Raw genomic sequence first — 14,963 nt, forward strand, 5'->3', positions numbered from 1 at the left:
GCAATGCTGAGCTTTTCACTTGGAGAGGTTACTGAATGGCCCCCTATAGCCAGGAATAAGATAACAGTCTATGCTGTAGTAACTGAGCTGATTGCAAAGTAATACATTTGTGCTAAAAGAATCACAGCCAGGCTAACAGCCTTCTGCTTGCGGTGCTAGAAGATAAGTCAGCGGGCAAGCAAAGTCATCCATCACCTTGGAATGATCAATATATTTAATTCTGGAAAAAAGTGGTGGACCGACTGACACACTGACATGGCAGATTATTCTACTACTATGAAATACCAGGATCAATCATGAAACACATTCTATACATCATCACTGCTGTTGTTGATTCCACTCAGGGAAAAAGCATTTGTGCACCAATCTGTCATGCAGAAGTAAATTATAACAAGTCCCCTTACAGTTACATAAAGTAGGACAGAGGAGTTAAAATGGTACAGACAACAGGACTGTTACGTATTGTCTCACATGTTATAGTACGTGGAATTATTACGTACATCCTTGCTCACATGCAGTTGCGACAGACTCGGGTAATCACGTCACCGCTGGACTCCATTTGAATTGTATGTATGGAGTAACAGATTGTTGATTTCTATCTAGTCAGGGAAGCGTGAACCTTGAATTTCCCTCATGTTTACGAGAGGCGCCTCTATAATTGGTCAGTCACAGATCTATTATTGCGTGCACATCGCAAAACAGTTTTGCCGCGCGGAAAAGTTTATTAACTGGGTGCCAGGTAATTCCAGGGTATTGAAGTCCTCAGCCTTCATCTCCCCGCTGCTATTGGAAGCCATCACCCTGTGAAATTGCTTGTTGGAACCTTAGGAATAAAAAAATAACTGTTATTAAGTCTTATCTTATTAGGGAGCCATTGTATTTCTTTTTTTTTTTTTTTTTTACAGATTTACAATCGCTACCTCAGAGCTGGTGATCGTGATAGACGGGGAATGAGGGATGAGAAGGACTCGGATGGAAAAAGTGTAGAGAGAAAGATTTGTGGGGAGAGTGTGGGTTCACGCAGAGCCTTTAATTTGGCGCCTTTCATCTTGAGAATAAAAAGATATGTATGTGTGTGTGTCTGTGTGTGTGTGTGAGGGGTATTAGGAGTTTTTGGTCGTGCGCAGCAGGAGTCTGCGTCTCTCTCAGGGAAATATTTTCCTGTTTGCGAGTGTGTTTTCGCCGCAACACGTGTGCGTCTCCGGAACGCACATGAACACATGATTCACTGTCTGCATACGAGCTCTCAATTTTCAGGGTAATCAGCTTACGTCTACGGAGGGGAAGCGGAGCATAGGAGGTAAATATTATTTGTGCGTGCGTGTGTGTGTTTGTGTGTGCTTTATAGCAGCACTTTTGATGTCAGCTCATGTCTCTGCGGAGCAGCAGAGCCACAGGAGGTAAGAGCCCGCTGAGAAGCTGAAGGCGGGGACGGCGAAAGAGCCTTAGACTTTTCCTCATCTGCGTCTCTCCCTCCATCCATCCATCCATCTCTCCGTCTCCCCTCTCTGAATCACCCCCCCCCGCCCTGTGGACGCGTCTGGAAGATGCATGGTGCGTGGAAATTAAAAGTCAAGCAGGTGAAATGTAAGAGGAGATGATGTGTGGGAAGGTTTGCTTTTCTATATCAGCTTAAGCTCATGCAGCACGCACACACACATTAACCGACATGTAAGCCCAGTCTGCTCTTACTCATTTGTCAAATTAAGGTGGAAATTGTGCCATGGAATTAAATAGGTAGTGGAAAATGAAGTCCACCTTAATTAGCCTTCTGTCCATTCAACTAATTTCAGAGTCTGTTGATTCACCTTTTTCCTAATCTCTGGCTGACAGAACAAGAAGCTGGCAGACCTGACTCGTGCTCACCCCCCTCACCCTGTACTCTGATTGGTCGAGGGGAAATAGTAACCTGAAATATGACTTCAGGTGAAATTGCATTTCGAGCGGAAATCATGAACATTTTTGTCTTCTCTGTTACTGGAAATTCAGTGAATGTGGCAGATTTGTGCTGCCAGGTTGTGCAGACTCCTCCTGTTTGTGAATCAGCAAAACTTGGAGACCATGTCGGCTAGTTCATGATAAAAAAAGAAAAACAACATGCTGATCAGCGTTTCTACATTGTAGAGTATGGAAGGCACGTCCAGCCCTGGTAATGGACAAATTAATACGAGGTCAGAGTTTTCCCCGGATCAGCATTCCTACAAATTACATCCATATTGGGCAATTCTGCATCTTACTGTTTGCATCCAATTTAATGTCAACATGGGAGGTAATGTGCCCGATACTGTATGTCGCGAGGTGGAAAGTAAGGGTCTGAAGGCTGGGATGCAATTGATATTCATCGTTTTATCAACCATAACCAAGATATTTACTTAACTTTAGCTGAGCATTAAAGTTGCATGTAATCATACCATCAGGCCACCTCTGTTAGAAAAAATTACCACACAAATCAACTGTGAAAGCAGCTTGTTACCACACATATCGATGTGAGGATGGGACCTCCAGTGGCTGTTGTAAGGTGATGGATGGTTGGGTTGCCATCGTAGTGAAGTGACTGAAGTTATGTGTGTAGCATAGGCATGTTCGTAACTGGATTTACATAAGTAAAACTGTTGGAAGCCAACTCAAATGTTTTCCTAAACCTAACCAAACTGCAAGGTCCGGTATGCCTGCCGCTGGTACGTTGCAACTCTCATGTTGTTTCAGGTGATTAATGTCATTTTGGGATTCACTCAAATTCACAATTAAGTCATCGTATGACAATGGATTGATCCACCTACCTTAAAGGTGCAACTATGTAAGGATTCATTAACCAAAACAAAGAAAAAAAATTGTAGGCAGAATATCACTAGTGTTACCGCTAACTGCTGCTAACTGTTGCAGCTTAGTTAGCTCATTAGTTTAGTTAGCCTTGCAGCCATCGGTCTGAACTTGGAGCTCGAGAAGTGTTGATGTTTTACACCCCTTGCAATGTGAGTCTGCGTCTCTCTCAGGGAAATATTTTCCTGTTTGCAACGCTACCGTAAATATTTTAATGCATGTCAAATGAAACGTTCACATATGGCACCTGTAACCATCGTAAATGCACTAACCACAATCCTTCCCTAACCACAACGCTACCGTAGCCACTGTGCACAAATATTGAAGAAAATTAGTTTTTTTTTAAATATTGGACTTGTCTGCAGACCTTCACTTTTCCACATCCTGAAAAACACGCTAAAATCTTTCTACAGCATTTTCTCACTGTGCAGCCATCTCAATCCATTCAAAGGAGTATCATCATAAATCTGATAATACGGCATAGGGCAGTGAAGGACATTGCCTTTGATACAAGGATTGATTTAAAAGTAAAGACTGCTACTCATTCTTCTCTTACACCACAATTTATCATAGAAAGCATGATTATCAATTCATCGTAATGTTGTATTTGCTACTCTCAGTTGATATAACTCAGTGCAGAAGAATGGGCATTTGCAGGGTTTTCATATTTTTTAACCTTGAATTTCACCCTCTCCCACGTAAGTCCATGTATCATCAGCAGCTCTCACGTTCTCAGCCCTGTACCACCGTACAAGTCTGTCACACAAGCCTTTTTTTTTTAAAAAAAAAGAGGTTTTGTAATGAGCAACATCTTTTGTGGGTAAGGAAAAGGAGACATCAGATACTCTGTCAGAGATGTAAATGTGTCTGTGTGATCACTGATCCCTCTGAGTGTAGTAGCCCGAAAGAGGCGCTGAAACTGAAGGACTCATCATCCTCGCGGAGAACCAGCTCTGTGAATCTGACTAAAGTTAGAACTGTGGAAGATGAAGCCATGGGGAGTTGTCAGAAATATTTCAGCGATAGGAGAGCCTGTGATTCTGCTTTTTACTCTTTGTCTTTTGCTCACTCTCCCTCCTTTTACAGTAGGTGTCTGTCTTCTAACTATTTTTATCTCTTTCCTTCTCCCTCCTCATTATTTTCTTCTTTCCTACATCATCCTGATCATTTTCCTTTTCTCATTTGTGTCGGCAGATAGAACATGTACAGTGTGTTCTTCACAAGGAAACGTGTTTTTCACATGGTGAAAGTAAGAACAGAAGATTAACGATATGATCTCATTAACGCAGCCTATGTTGAGTCTTCCGCTTAGTTCCGTTAGCTACACTACTGTTTGTGGAAACTTAAAATAGTCCCAGTTGTAGACTCACTTAATCTTTTTTTTTCTCACTTCAACACATCACAGTGAGATATTGCACAAAACTAATCTCCATTTTGTATTCTACCACTTGAGGCTAATACTAGCTAGCATATTGTTGTTGACAGAAATGAAAAATCTCACCTCCAGCTCTGGCAACAGAAAAGAAAAATGCTGTTGACAGCACCTTCCCACTTATCCAGACGCATATAACCATATTTTTTTTCTTTTTTCTTTTTGTTACTGCTGCATTCAGACCTCTGTTTTGTTAATGTCTGCTTCCCCGTTTCCCCCATGGAGATCACCATGGAGGGATTGCGTGTGAGCCCAGCATCGGGCTGCAAATTGTAGATTGGATGACACACGAATAACAGACAGACAGAGAGATAGAGAGACAGATTCCTTGCTTTATAGCTCGATAAGTAGGTGAGTTGCTTGTGTGATCCGCTGTGATGAGCTGTTGTGGTGAGCAGAGGTTCACAGAGCCAGTCTCTGTGATCAGAGCCCTGGATAAACAGTCTTTTTGTCTTCTTATTTCACCAAGCTGAGAGCACTTCAGACTCTTTAGGTACGGTCATTAACAGGTGAAACAAGTCCGAATCACAATGGGAAATGCTTGAGAAGGCCAACATACATAGCAAAACCAACACAGAGGAAGATTGTGTCGCATGTGATTAGCAGCCAAGTATCCCTGGAAAATAATTATACATTATGTGGCTGCAGCTTCTGTGGCATTTTCTGACATTTTCTGTTGTAAAGCCAGAACAGAAATACAGACGAACATAAATGAACCTTTGAAACCATCATTATGAACCAACGCCACCCATCACCATGACCACAGATCCCAGGCTGTGCAAAAGAGAAAACCGTCAGGGAGAGGCTTCAGTCGGAGGGATGAGTCAGCAGTCGTCCTTAATCATGAAGATTTCAAGTGTGAATTGAAACATCCGTCAAAACGAGTGATTTCTTTGACAGTAACTCGGCTTTCAAGATGCCAGATTCAACAAAGGGAAGAAAATGGGACGACAGAGGGGCTTTTTATGAGCCAGACTGTTTGAAGTGACAGAACGCGAGTCTCCGAAAAAACCTTTCTGTGACCTCAATGTTAACCGCGATTGGCACAGTCACAGTCTCTGAGTTTGACAGTCCCATCGCTGCTGCAGCTTGTCTAAACTCATCACACATAATGAGGCTTTTGTGGTATTATTGTTGCGGAGGGAGGTTTGTACACTCCACGCACTGTGAAGGCATTACAACGATTACACTGTCATTTTGAGTTCAGAGTTCTAATAATAACATTTCAGCCTTTGATTTGATGGATCGCTTCATTACTGGTGTTGACAGAAAGTATGGTTTAACTCGACAGCAAACACCCTTGGGCACCTACTTTGTCATGTTTTGTGTATTAAAGTTTGACAAGGCAGGGTAAGACGGCGTAAAACAGCTTCTTCAGCAGCGTATCCTCACATGTGTCAGACATAAAAGCCACTAACATCATTAGCGAAGTCATGAAATTAAGAGCATAAACCCTTAAATAAACAGGCCATTCATAAAACGAGCAGTGTTGCCAGATGTGCAGAAATTTGGGTATTGTTTTGGTAAATGATTGCATGTGTATAACGTACGATCACTGGATGATCAGTTTGAATGACATAATGTATGATCATGAGGATGATTCATTTCATCAGAAATGTGGCAAAATGTGGAGCCCAGATCGATTCTGTGCCGGTCACATTTACATATACTGTATGCCGCCCGGCCCCACAACTAGACCACCAGAAAATGAAAGGGAGAAAATAAGTCCTTTATGTTGTTTACCTTATTTATGTGTGCTTCTTTCATTTCAGCTCAAAGTGAAAGTCTATACTGCATTTTGCTGTCATTTCGGTCACGGGGCACAGTCAGGGACATTACTCAAGTTGACGACGAGGTTAGATAGATCTGTTTGCGCTGTGTTCTTTTTGGGAAACAGGAACATTAGAGCCCCTATGAATGCAAAATAACAACATGGAATCTCTGTTGTCAGAGCCGAGGACGGCTAAATGTTAAAGGGATATTCTGGAGTAAGTTTTATCCGTGGTCTAACACACCATGACACAGAGTAAGACCCCCCCCTCGAGAGATTAAGTGTGCAGACCGCTAGCTTACGTAGCCTCAGAAAACCTCAGAAAAGACAGCACGATAACAATACTCTGCAGTATACGCCTCCAACAAGAAACTGCCGTCAAAAAGCCACACATAATGCTCAGAACATCACCAAACTTCAGCAACAGTACAAATAGGGTCCCAGCACAACGCCGAGGCATCAAACAGCAGCTAGCTTTGCTGGAGTACTATTGTAAAGCGAACACAACTCACCACTCTCCTGCAGCAGCTTTCTGTTGTGGGGAAGCCCAACACGTCAATTACAGAGTACTGTAGAAATGCTCAATTCCATTCTTTTCCCCGTCTGCTCTCGATAATAACTGTTATAAACTAGTAGGCAAGACACATATGAACTTTGTCCCTATTTGTACTGTTGCTGAAGTTTGGTGCTGTTCTGAGCATTATTAGTGGCTTCTTGACAGAGGTGTCTTGTTGGAGGCGTATACTGCAATGTATTGTTATCGTGCGGTCTTTTTCTGAGGTTGCTAAAACTACGTTAACTAGCGGTCTGCAAACTTGATCTCTCGGGGGTGGGGTCTTACTCGGTGTGTTAGACCATGGATAAAACTTACACCGGAATATCCCTTTAACTACAGTGTATTAGAAGGATCTCATCCATTTTTCTTTTTGTTAAACGAGTCCTTTACAGGGGGAACTTAAATTCACTTACACCATTTTACTAACATGCCACTGAATGTTACCTAAACCTGCTGATTTGGAGAACATTTAGTTAATTGTCTCATCATTAACATACAAATGCTTGTGCCGGGGTGACAGCAATAAAACTGACAGAAAACTAGTGCATCTGTTTGCAGCGCAGCAAAACAAACTTGTGGTTTCCATACGGCAAGACACAGTGAAAGTGGCCTGTCATCTGTGTTGGAGGTCACCTAGCTGCTTTTTCATATTCTTTCTACTCTTCTTTACTCTTTGATTTAAATGGGTAGGCTTGAAACCTTTACACTCATTACACCAGTGATTCTCAAACATTTGTCTTCATGCCCTCTGTGGAGAAGCACTCACTGAATCTTAATAGCCTCGATGGCATCAGAGCTCTTCTTTGGTGATATGTTCCTTGATGAACCAGATTCATCTAACGTCAGCTGTGCATCTAACGTCAGCTGTGCTCCTTTTTTTTTTTTATGTCCCGGTCATTAAGGCCCTCTACACTGGCTCTCTGCTCCCATGTTTGAGAAGCGCTATATTCAGGCCAGGTTGGACTGTTCTGCTCACAGTTTAAAGATTATATCATGTGTGATATAGAAGTGTGCTGAGCTCAGTCTCCGTAGGAACCACTTGATTCTAGTTCAGATTATTGTAAAACATTTTCTACAGCCAGTATCAAGTCAACAAATGTGTGCTGGAGAAAAGGAAAATATTTCTGTGAAAATTGGACTAAAACACAAAGAAACTGTGGCATCCTGTGAGTGAGGGAGAAGTCATTCATAAGCCGGTTCATCCACTGACTCTGAAAAGTCAGAGCTCAGCTGAAGTGCATCCACCTTCAACTTTCCCTGAAGAGTTTGTGGTCCTTGCTGCTATACTGAACATCTCTCCACTCACCACTTCACTCTGATTTACATTTTCTTTTTCTCACTTTCGTGTGCTCTTCCATGGAATGTGAAGCATAAATGAGAAACGTAGGCGGTTTGACAGATGGTCATTCTTTACGCTGGCACAAGTAAATGAAATAATCACTGTTCTCCAGAGGTTTTTTTGCACAGACATATGGCAAATTCTATTTCATGAATGTTCTCATGGTGGAAACGGACCATACTTGGACTTCAGTGGTAGTACTGTATTCAGCCAGGCCTCAGTCAGTCCATGACAGGCGTGCCCAAACCTTTTCCCCCTGGGGGACCAAAACTGAAACCTAATAGTGCACTAAGGGCCAAAAGCAAACACCTGTTGTTTACATGCAAATTGGTACGAACATCCCAAGTTGCCTTAAATTCACTCTGCTTCTGTACTCAGATTATGAGAAATACTAAATGATTAGGGATCCTACACAGCGGTGGACACAGGATGTTTGAGTGACAGGGGCAAATAAAAAAATAAAAAAGGGCACCATATGTATGCAGGCGGGCCCCACTTTGGGCAGCTCTGGTCTGTGACAATGGCTATACATGGATCAAAATCCATGCTTGCACTCCTTTTTTCGACTGAGCTGTGGTCTTGCATTTGATGCAAGTCACAGCACTCGATAAAGAGGTCAAAATTGTCAATAAAATCCAGCCGCCCAAAACATGAAGTGCAGCACGCCATGAAATGCTCCATAAACATTGATTTAAGTGGGAGGAAGTTGTTTGTAACTGGGGAATTTACCTTGAATGTTTTTTTTCTATCTGTCTGATCAATGAGTGAAGCAAATATTTAAATAGTTTTTGATTTCCAAATTTGAGGAGTTCGTTTTTTTTTTTGTCCATTTTTAGGTTGTAAACTAGTCGTGGCAGTATGACAGGGCTGTGTTCTGTGTAGGCTAAGAGCCCGATCCTGCTGATGAACATTAAATTGCTCGGCGCAGCCTGATATGGCCAAATTGCCTCATGTATTTAGACAAAGTGCTTTTGTGAGGAGAAAGAAGCCGATTGCATCATGTCGAAGCAGAGGAGTAGAGAAGAGGCAATGACTGATGGACGGATAGAAAAGAAAAGGGAACGAGGGAGACAAAGACGGAGCAGAGATGGAGGGAGAGGGGCTCTGCAGACTCAGTGTGACGTCTGAGTGGTTTTCGGTTTTTTTTAGTCGCCGACGGAAAGAAAATGGCTCGAAAGATGTTAAGGTGATGAGAGGAGGGAAGGACAGTAAAAACATGGGCTGAAAAGTAAAAAGGGAAACGTCTGATGGGATGTTCCTGAGAGCTGCAGCTGTAATCTGTTGGAATGCGCGTCGTATTCTCTCTTATTATCAGCGTATGTGAGCAGCAGGAGCGCCTAACCATGAAATACAAAAGCCAATGGAATCACATCAAACATTCAAACGCGAGTGTTTGTTTTTGCGAAAGGTCTGTCCCAGGGGCAAACGTTGTGGGGCTGACAATTATGGATTTGTGCTTTCGTGCAATTCAGAGGTATCTCTCCATCCCCCACTTTCTCTACCTGTATCTACAATTATCCAACCTCTCCCTTTCCCTTTCCTGTCTTCCACACGTTTACACCCTCTTTGCCTCTTCTCTGTCTTCATGTTCATTTCTGTCACCTTTACACTTGACACACTCCTCTCTCTTCTCTTCTCTCCTCCCCTGGATTTTACCTCTCTTAACCTTTCCTCCTTTAATTTTCCCTTTCTTCCCCTCGTGTTTCCTGCCCATCATCATTTTCCTCCTCTTTTATATTCTCTCTTCTCGCCGCCTTTACTCGGCTCGTCTGCTGAGTCTCTCATCCACTCCCTTCATCAGCCACCTCTTCTCTCATCTCCTTTCTTGTCCTCTCAACTCCCCCATGTATTTCTGTTCCCCTCCTCACCCCATCGTCTCTCTCCGTCTTGTATTTAATGTATTCCCTCTCTCCCCCTCTCTTCTCTCAGAGTGAGGACGTTCCCTAAGGATTCGGCCTTACTGGGCAGGGACACTGTTCGCGCCCTGATGTACTACGCCTTGAAAGTCTGGAGTGACATCGCACCACTTAACTTCCACGAGGTGGCAGGAAGTGATGCGGATATTCAAATCGACTTCACTAAGGCCGACCACAATGACGGGTATCCCTTTGATGGGCCGGGCGGCACCGTGGCGCACGCGTTTTTCCCCGGCGAGAGGTTCACGGCTGGGGATACGCACTTTGATGATGACGAGGCCTGGACCTTCAGATCACCAGGTGACGAATGTTGCAATCTGCTATATAAAATCACTGGACTCTATCCAGCTTTGATTATATTCTCTAAAAGATAATTTTGCTTGCCAGTACTTAATATGTAAGAGATGATGATTAGGACAGGCTGCAAAATAGAAACAACTTCAACCATTTTATTCATTTCAGCTGATTATTACAACACTTTATCACTTTATCAATTAGGCTACAGCTATTCAGCCATTTCTTAATTACAGTTAGCTAACTGCTTTAACCATTTGTCCATTACTTTTAGCATTTTCAAACATGGCTCATTTACTTTGAGCTAACAATTTTAACCTTGTATGCATTATTTCTATCTTATTGTTTATTAAACATTTACTCTTTTCTTATAGCTCGCAGTTTTATCTATGTAGCCATTAGGCTAGCCTACTTTTAACCAACTGTTTCAAATACGTTTTAGTTAGGGCTACTTTAAGCTACCTACTCTCCACCTATTACTCTTAGCTTACCATTGAAAACATGTATTTTCTTAACCATTTATCCATTAGCCTACTTGCACCTAACTATTTTAACTGTTTATCCATTAGCCTACTTTTAGCTGACTGTTTGAACCATGTATCTATTAGGCTAATTTCAGCTAACTGTTTTAACCACTAATCCATCAGCCTTCTTCTAGCTAACTGTTTCAACCATTCATCCATTAGGTCACCTTCAGCTCACAATTTCAAACATGTATCCACTCATTTTAGCTGTTTTAATATGTATTACTTTTAGTTAACTACTCTATTTTCAAACATTTGCTCACAAATAGTTTTCTAAACTTATTAAGTCATAACACCTTAATGTGTTAAAATGTTCAGGGTGATGAACAGCAAAGGCTACTAGCTGTTGTTCACTTTCTAAATATCAGCATCAGCAGTTTGTGACCCCACTTTGCTGTTTTCTTTTCCTCCTTTATCCAAGTATTTTAAGTTGAATTAGCTTTCCATTGACCTCCTATCAGCTGCAGAAATACCCTGGTTGGGAATCACTGCTGAGGTGATACTGTAGTTCAGCCTTTAATTGCTTTACGCCTCTTGTTATTGAATTCATTTCAATGTTGTGTACATACTGACATACTACAATTTCTAAAACTTCATCATGGGCTCCCAAAGCCTGGCATTTTAACATTGATTTTAGGTATCAGTGTCTAAACAATCAAAATGAATGATAATAAAACAATCATTGATGGATTCACGGAATGTTCACTGTTTGCAGCCCAACTGTTGAGGTTTAAAATACAAGTTTACAAATAAAATCCAATTACTGTTGTACTGAGTCGACGGCAGGAGTCTCAGTTGAGGGAATGTCATATCCTTCTCCAAATAGTCTGTTATCAGAAATCGACACGGAGGCTGTGTTTCCAGTGAATCATATTCAGTCAGGGCGTTCTTCCTTTGAGCTGTGTGGGCTTATAGATTGGTTTATGCAGTGTTATCCTGAATGATCTGGCCAAATTTCTTTCATCAAACAGTTTTCAAAGAGCTTGATTACCCGCTGGGGGAGATCTGTGAGTTTGTGAAACGAGGACAGGATGATAGCGGCACAAAATGGAATTCAATCAGCGCTGCCAATCAAAAATAGACAAGCTCATATTAGAAATATCCATTATGTTTAGACAGCTCTGGAAAAAACACAACGCAGTGTTTTGGCTTTGGAAAGTAATCTCTGATTTATTTCGGTCACTCTTTCATACATTCACTCGCTCACTCATAATATCTCTGCCGCCGTGCAGACATCATCAATCAGGCGCCTCCTCTTTGCGTTCCTGCTGAGCTGCCTGTGTCCTTGTTATCTTGTGAATAATTGTGAATTCCAGAAGCCCTGGCTGTGTGTGTTCACCGCAGTGCAAATGGAATTACCGGTGGTGCAACAGGACTGTTACTGAAAATGTAACCAGATCTTCACGTTCTGATAAGAAAGTCTGTGGTCTAGTCACTCAGCATCACCCTCATTTCTCCCTGCTGTCCTTTGCTGTTTTTTGCTTTTTCTAAAAAAAAAAAAAAAGAGGGAGGGGGACTTAGTGGCTTGCAGGAAAGGACAGGGGAGCATTATAAGTCCACTCATCCGGATGAAATGAGCGGATGGAGTGATCTAGCCGCACCCGAATGCATCGCCAGGCAGAGGCTGTCTCAGCGCGGTCACACGAATGACAGCATAAATCATTAACTCGCCTTTCCTCTGACTTGCTTTCTTTAGTCTTCCTTTCATTTGGATGACTGAACTCAAATGACCTTCCTCTCTCCTCTGCTCTGCTCAGCACATCCATTCATCCCCCTCTTTTTGAACGATGGATGGACAGAGGAGGAGGAGAGGTAGAGATGATGCGAGAAACAGTTTGGAAACGTGTGAGGGACGTTTTAGGCAGTTGAGTCAAAGAGACAAGTGATGTTAAGCATGAAAGTTTGGATTTGACCTCGGAAATATGTGCGTGGCACAGAGCCGGCCGGTAACGCTGGAGGATCTATCAGTCTTTATTTCAGTTGCTATTGATGAGTGTAAATGTTTTAATTACAGAAGTTCCTTTTTTAATTAAAAACAACGGTTGAATTCAACCACTTAGTTTTAATGAGAACTTACTTAAGTTATTGATATTAAGAGCATAAGGACACACACATTTGTTGTGTCTATTTGTCTTAATTGTACTTATAGATGATAAAGCAGGTCGCCTAGAAATCGGAAGGTCGATGGTTCGAGTCCCAGGACGAGGTGTCCTTGAGCAAGATGCTGAACCCAAATTGATCCCGAGGACACCTCGCATTGCAGCCTCCGCCATCAGTGTATGAATGTGTTTGTGAATGGGTCAATCCGAGTGCAGAAAAGCGCTTTGAGCAGCCAGTAGACTGGAAATGCGTCGTAGAAATGAAAGTCCATTCACCATTATTAGAACCGCAATATGGCCAAGTGCAATATCCAAAACACCGAAAGATTAAAGTTTGATCAAAGAATCGCGGCTCCTAGTTATAGCTGCAGTTTGCAGGTAGGTGATGTGTGTATTTTGCCTTTGTTTCTATAGAATGACAAATAGCCTCTGAGCAGCTCAAGAGTAACTGCCAAGCTGTATATACCACCGTCTGCTAGAAAGTCCCCGAGGCCAAGAGATGAAGGGGTGCCAAAGGTTTATGATATGTACGGATGCCATTACTCCTCCTCTGATTCCAAGTGAAGCCCTTTTTCCCTTCCAGGAGAAACAAAATTGCACAGCTTCTACCTTCACCTAACTGCACCCATTTTTTTTTCTTTTTTCACCTCTGCCTCACACATCCCAAATAGAGTACTTCCTGGATGAAAGGTATATTCATGACAAAGAAAATAAACAACCTCTTCTTAAGCTGGAAGCAAACCAGAGAGAAATCTGTAGGCAAGCAGCATTTTATGAATCATCGGCTCTGACAGTATGAGTTATTCTTCCACACTGATGCAATGACACCGGCTCCATACACTGTGTGATTTTCAGGCTTATGTATGTGGGCATTATTTTGTGCAATGCACCGAGAGAAACGGAGCTCGGTTTCGGCGCATTGCACACCAAGCATCAGTGTTTTATTTAATGTTGCAGCAATGAGGAAGTTCTCAATCGTGGGCCGTTTCCCAGAGTGAATTGTGGGTAACGAGCACCCGAACATATCAATATTTGTTCTAACTTGATTTCTTTTGCAAATAGTATCCACAGGGACATGTATGGAAGTTCTGATCTTGCTATTGTGGTTTTTGGATGTAAAAGAGTGTTTGTTACTTTAGGTTACGTTATTACATTTAAACAAAAGCCCTGAGGGCAAGTGGGACTTTTTGTTGTTGTGGTCTTTTTTTTTTTAAGTCTGATCAAAATGATTTTCTCTCCTGTGTTCATGAATTGACACCTGGTGGGGGAGAAAAGGTTTCCTATCTTTTTTTTCCATCTGCAGAAACAGGTAAAAAAAAAAATATACATATTTCAGAAGAGTTTTGTGTTTCGACATTTTTTTTTGTTTGACCTCCTGAAAAAATAAATTGACTTTGCTGCACCCATGGACTTTTTTTTTTTTTTTTGCTATGAAACAACAACAATACTTTTACTTTTACTTGCTTACTTTTTTTTAAGGAGGAGCTTTGATAGATTATCCTGGTAAATCAAAAGCACAGGAGAGAAACTAATCTATGATGAATAACTGATCAGACAGAAAATGGACAACCTAAAAAAAAACTAACAAAAACTTTCCAAGAAGACCAAAATTGTTATTCCGTTTTTGGTCTAGTGTGATTGGTTGTTAGTGTTTCAGAGGGCTGCTGTGGGGCTGTTAGCATTTTTCCCAGATTTCTCTCGCAGTATCACAAGCTTGGGTGCTTCTTCCCTACTTAACCTTGTCATTTCATGTGCTGGGAGTTATTTATCAATAGGCAGAGCCCGAATTTTAACACTGTTGCACGAAAAAACTATTATTTTACGAGACCAAAAGTTCAGTCTCTTGTCTGATATCCTAGATAACAGGATGAATTTGATTAAGTTGAAGTGGTGAAGCAGAATTTTTAAAAAAAAGCCTTTGTTTGACACCTCTCAGGTAAGCTGTTAGCTGAAAGGAATCGTGGATTTGACAAGCGACATTGGGATGAGCCAACCGAGATGTTAATGAAAAACTTTGTTTTCCTCATTAGTAAGATTGTGATATCCTTCCCAGCAGGAGAGAAATATATTTTGTCATTTAGAAGCTTAATGTTTATCACAAATATCACAGACGAGTCCAAAATTGGCCCACAGGGAAGGTTTTCAGCTTCCAGCGCATTTTGAACTCGTGTTTTAGATCAAACCACAACCTGAACGATGGCGCTTAGTGTGT

The 14,963-nt window shown here is 41.8% G+C and overlaps 1 protein-coding gene across 1 annotated transcript in view; it reads left to right on the top strand.

Annotated features, from left to right (window-relative positions):
- The window catches only part of LOC119030608 (matrix metalloproteinase-17-like), an 82,568-nt gene that overhangs the window by 42,131 nt on the left and 25,474 nt on the right, over positions 1–14,963 (top strand). Inside the window, exon 4 of the mRNA XM_037118350.1 lies at positions 9,848–10,134. Coding sequence (XP_036974245.1) covers positions 9,848–10,134 — 287 coding nt within the window. The remainder of the gene's footprint in view (positions 1–9,847; positions 10,135–14,963) is intronic.

This window comes from Acanthopagrus latus, chromosome 12 (assembly GCF_904848185.1).
Source record: "Acanthopagrus latus isolate v.2019 chromosome 12, fAcaLat1.1, whole genome shotgun sequence".
Taxonomy (NCBI): Eukaryota; Metazoa; Chordata; class Actinopteri; order Spariformes; family Sparidae; genus Acanthopagrus; species Acanthopagrus latus.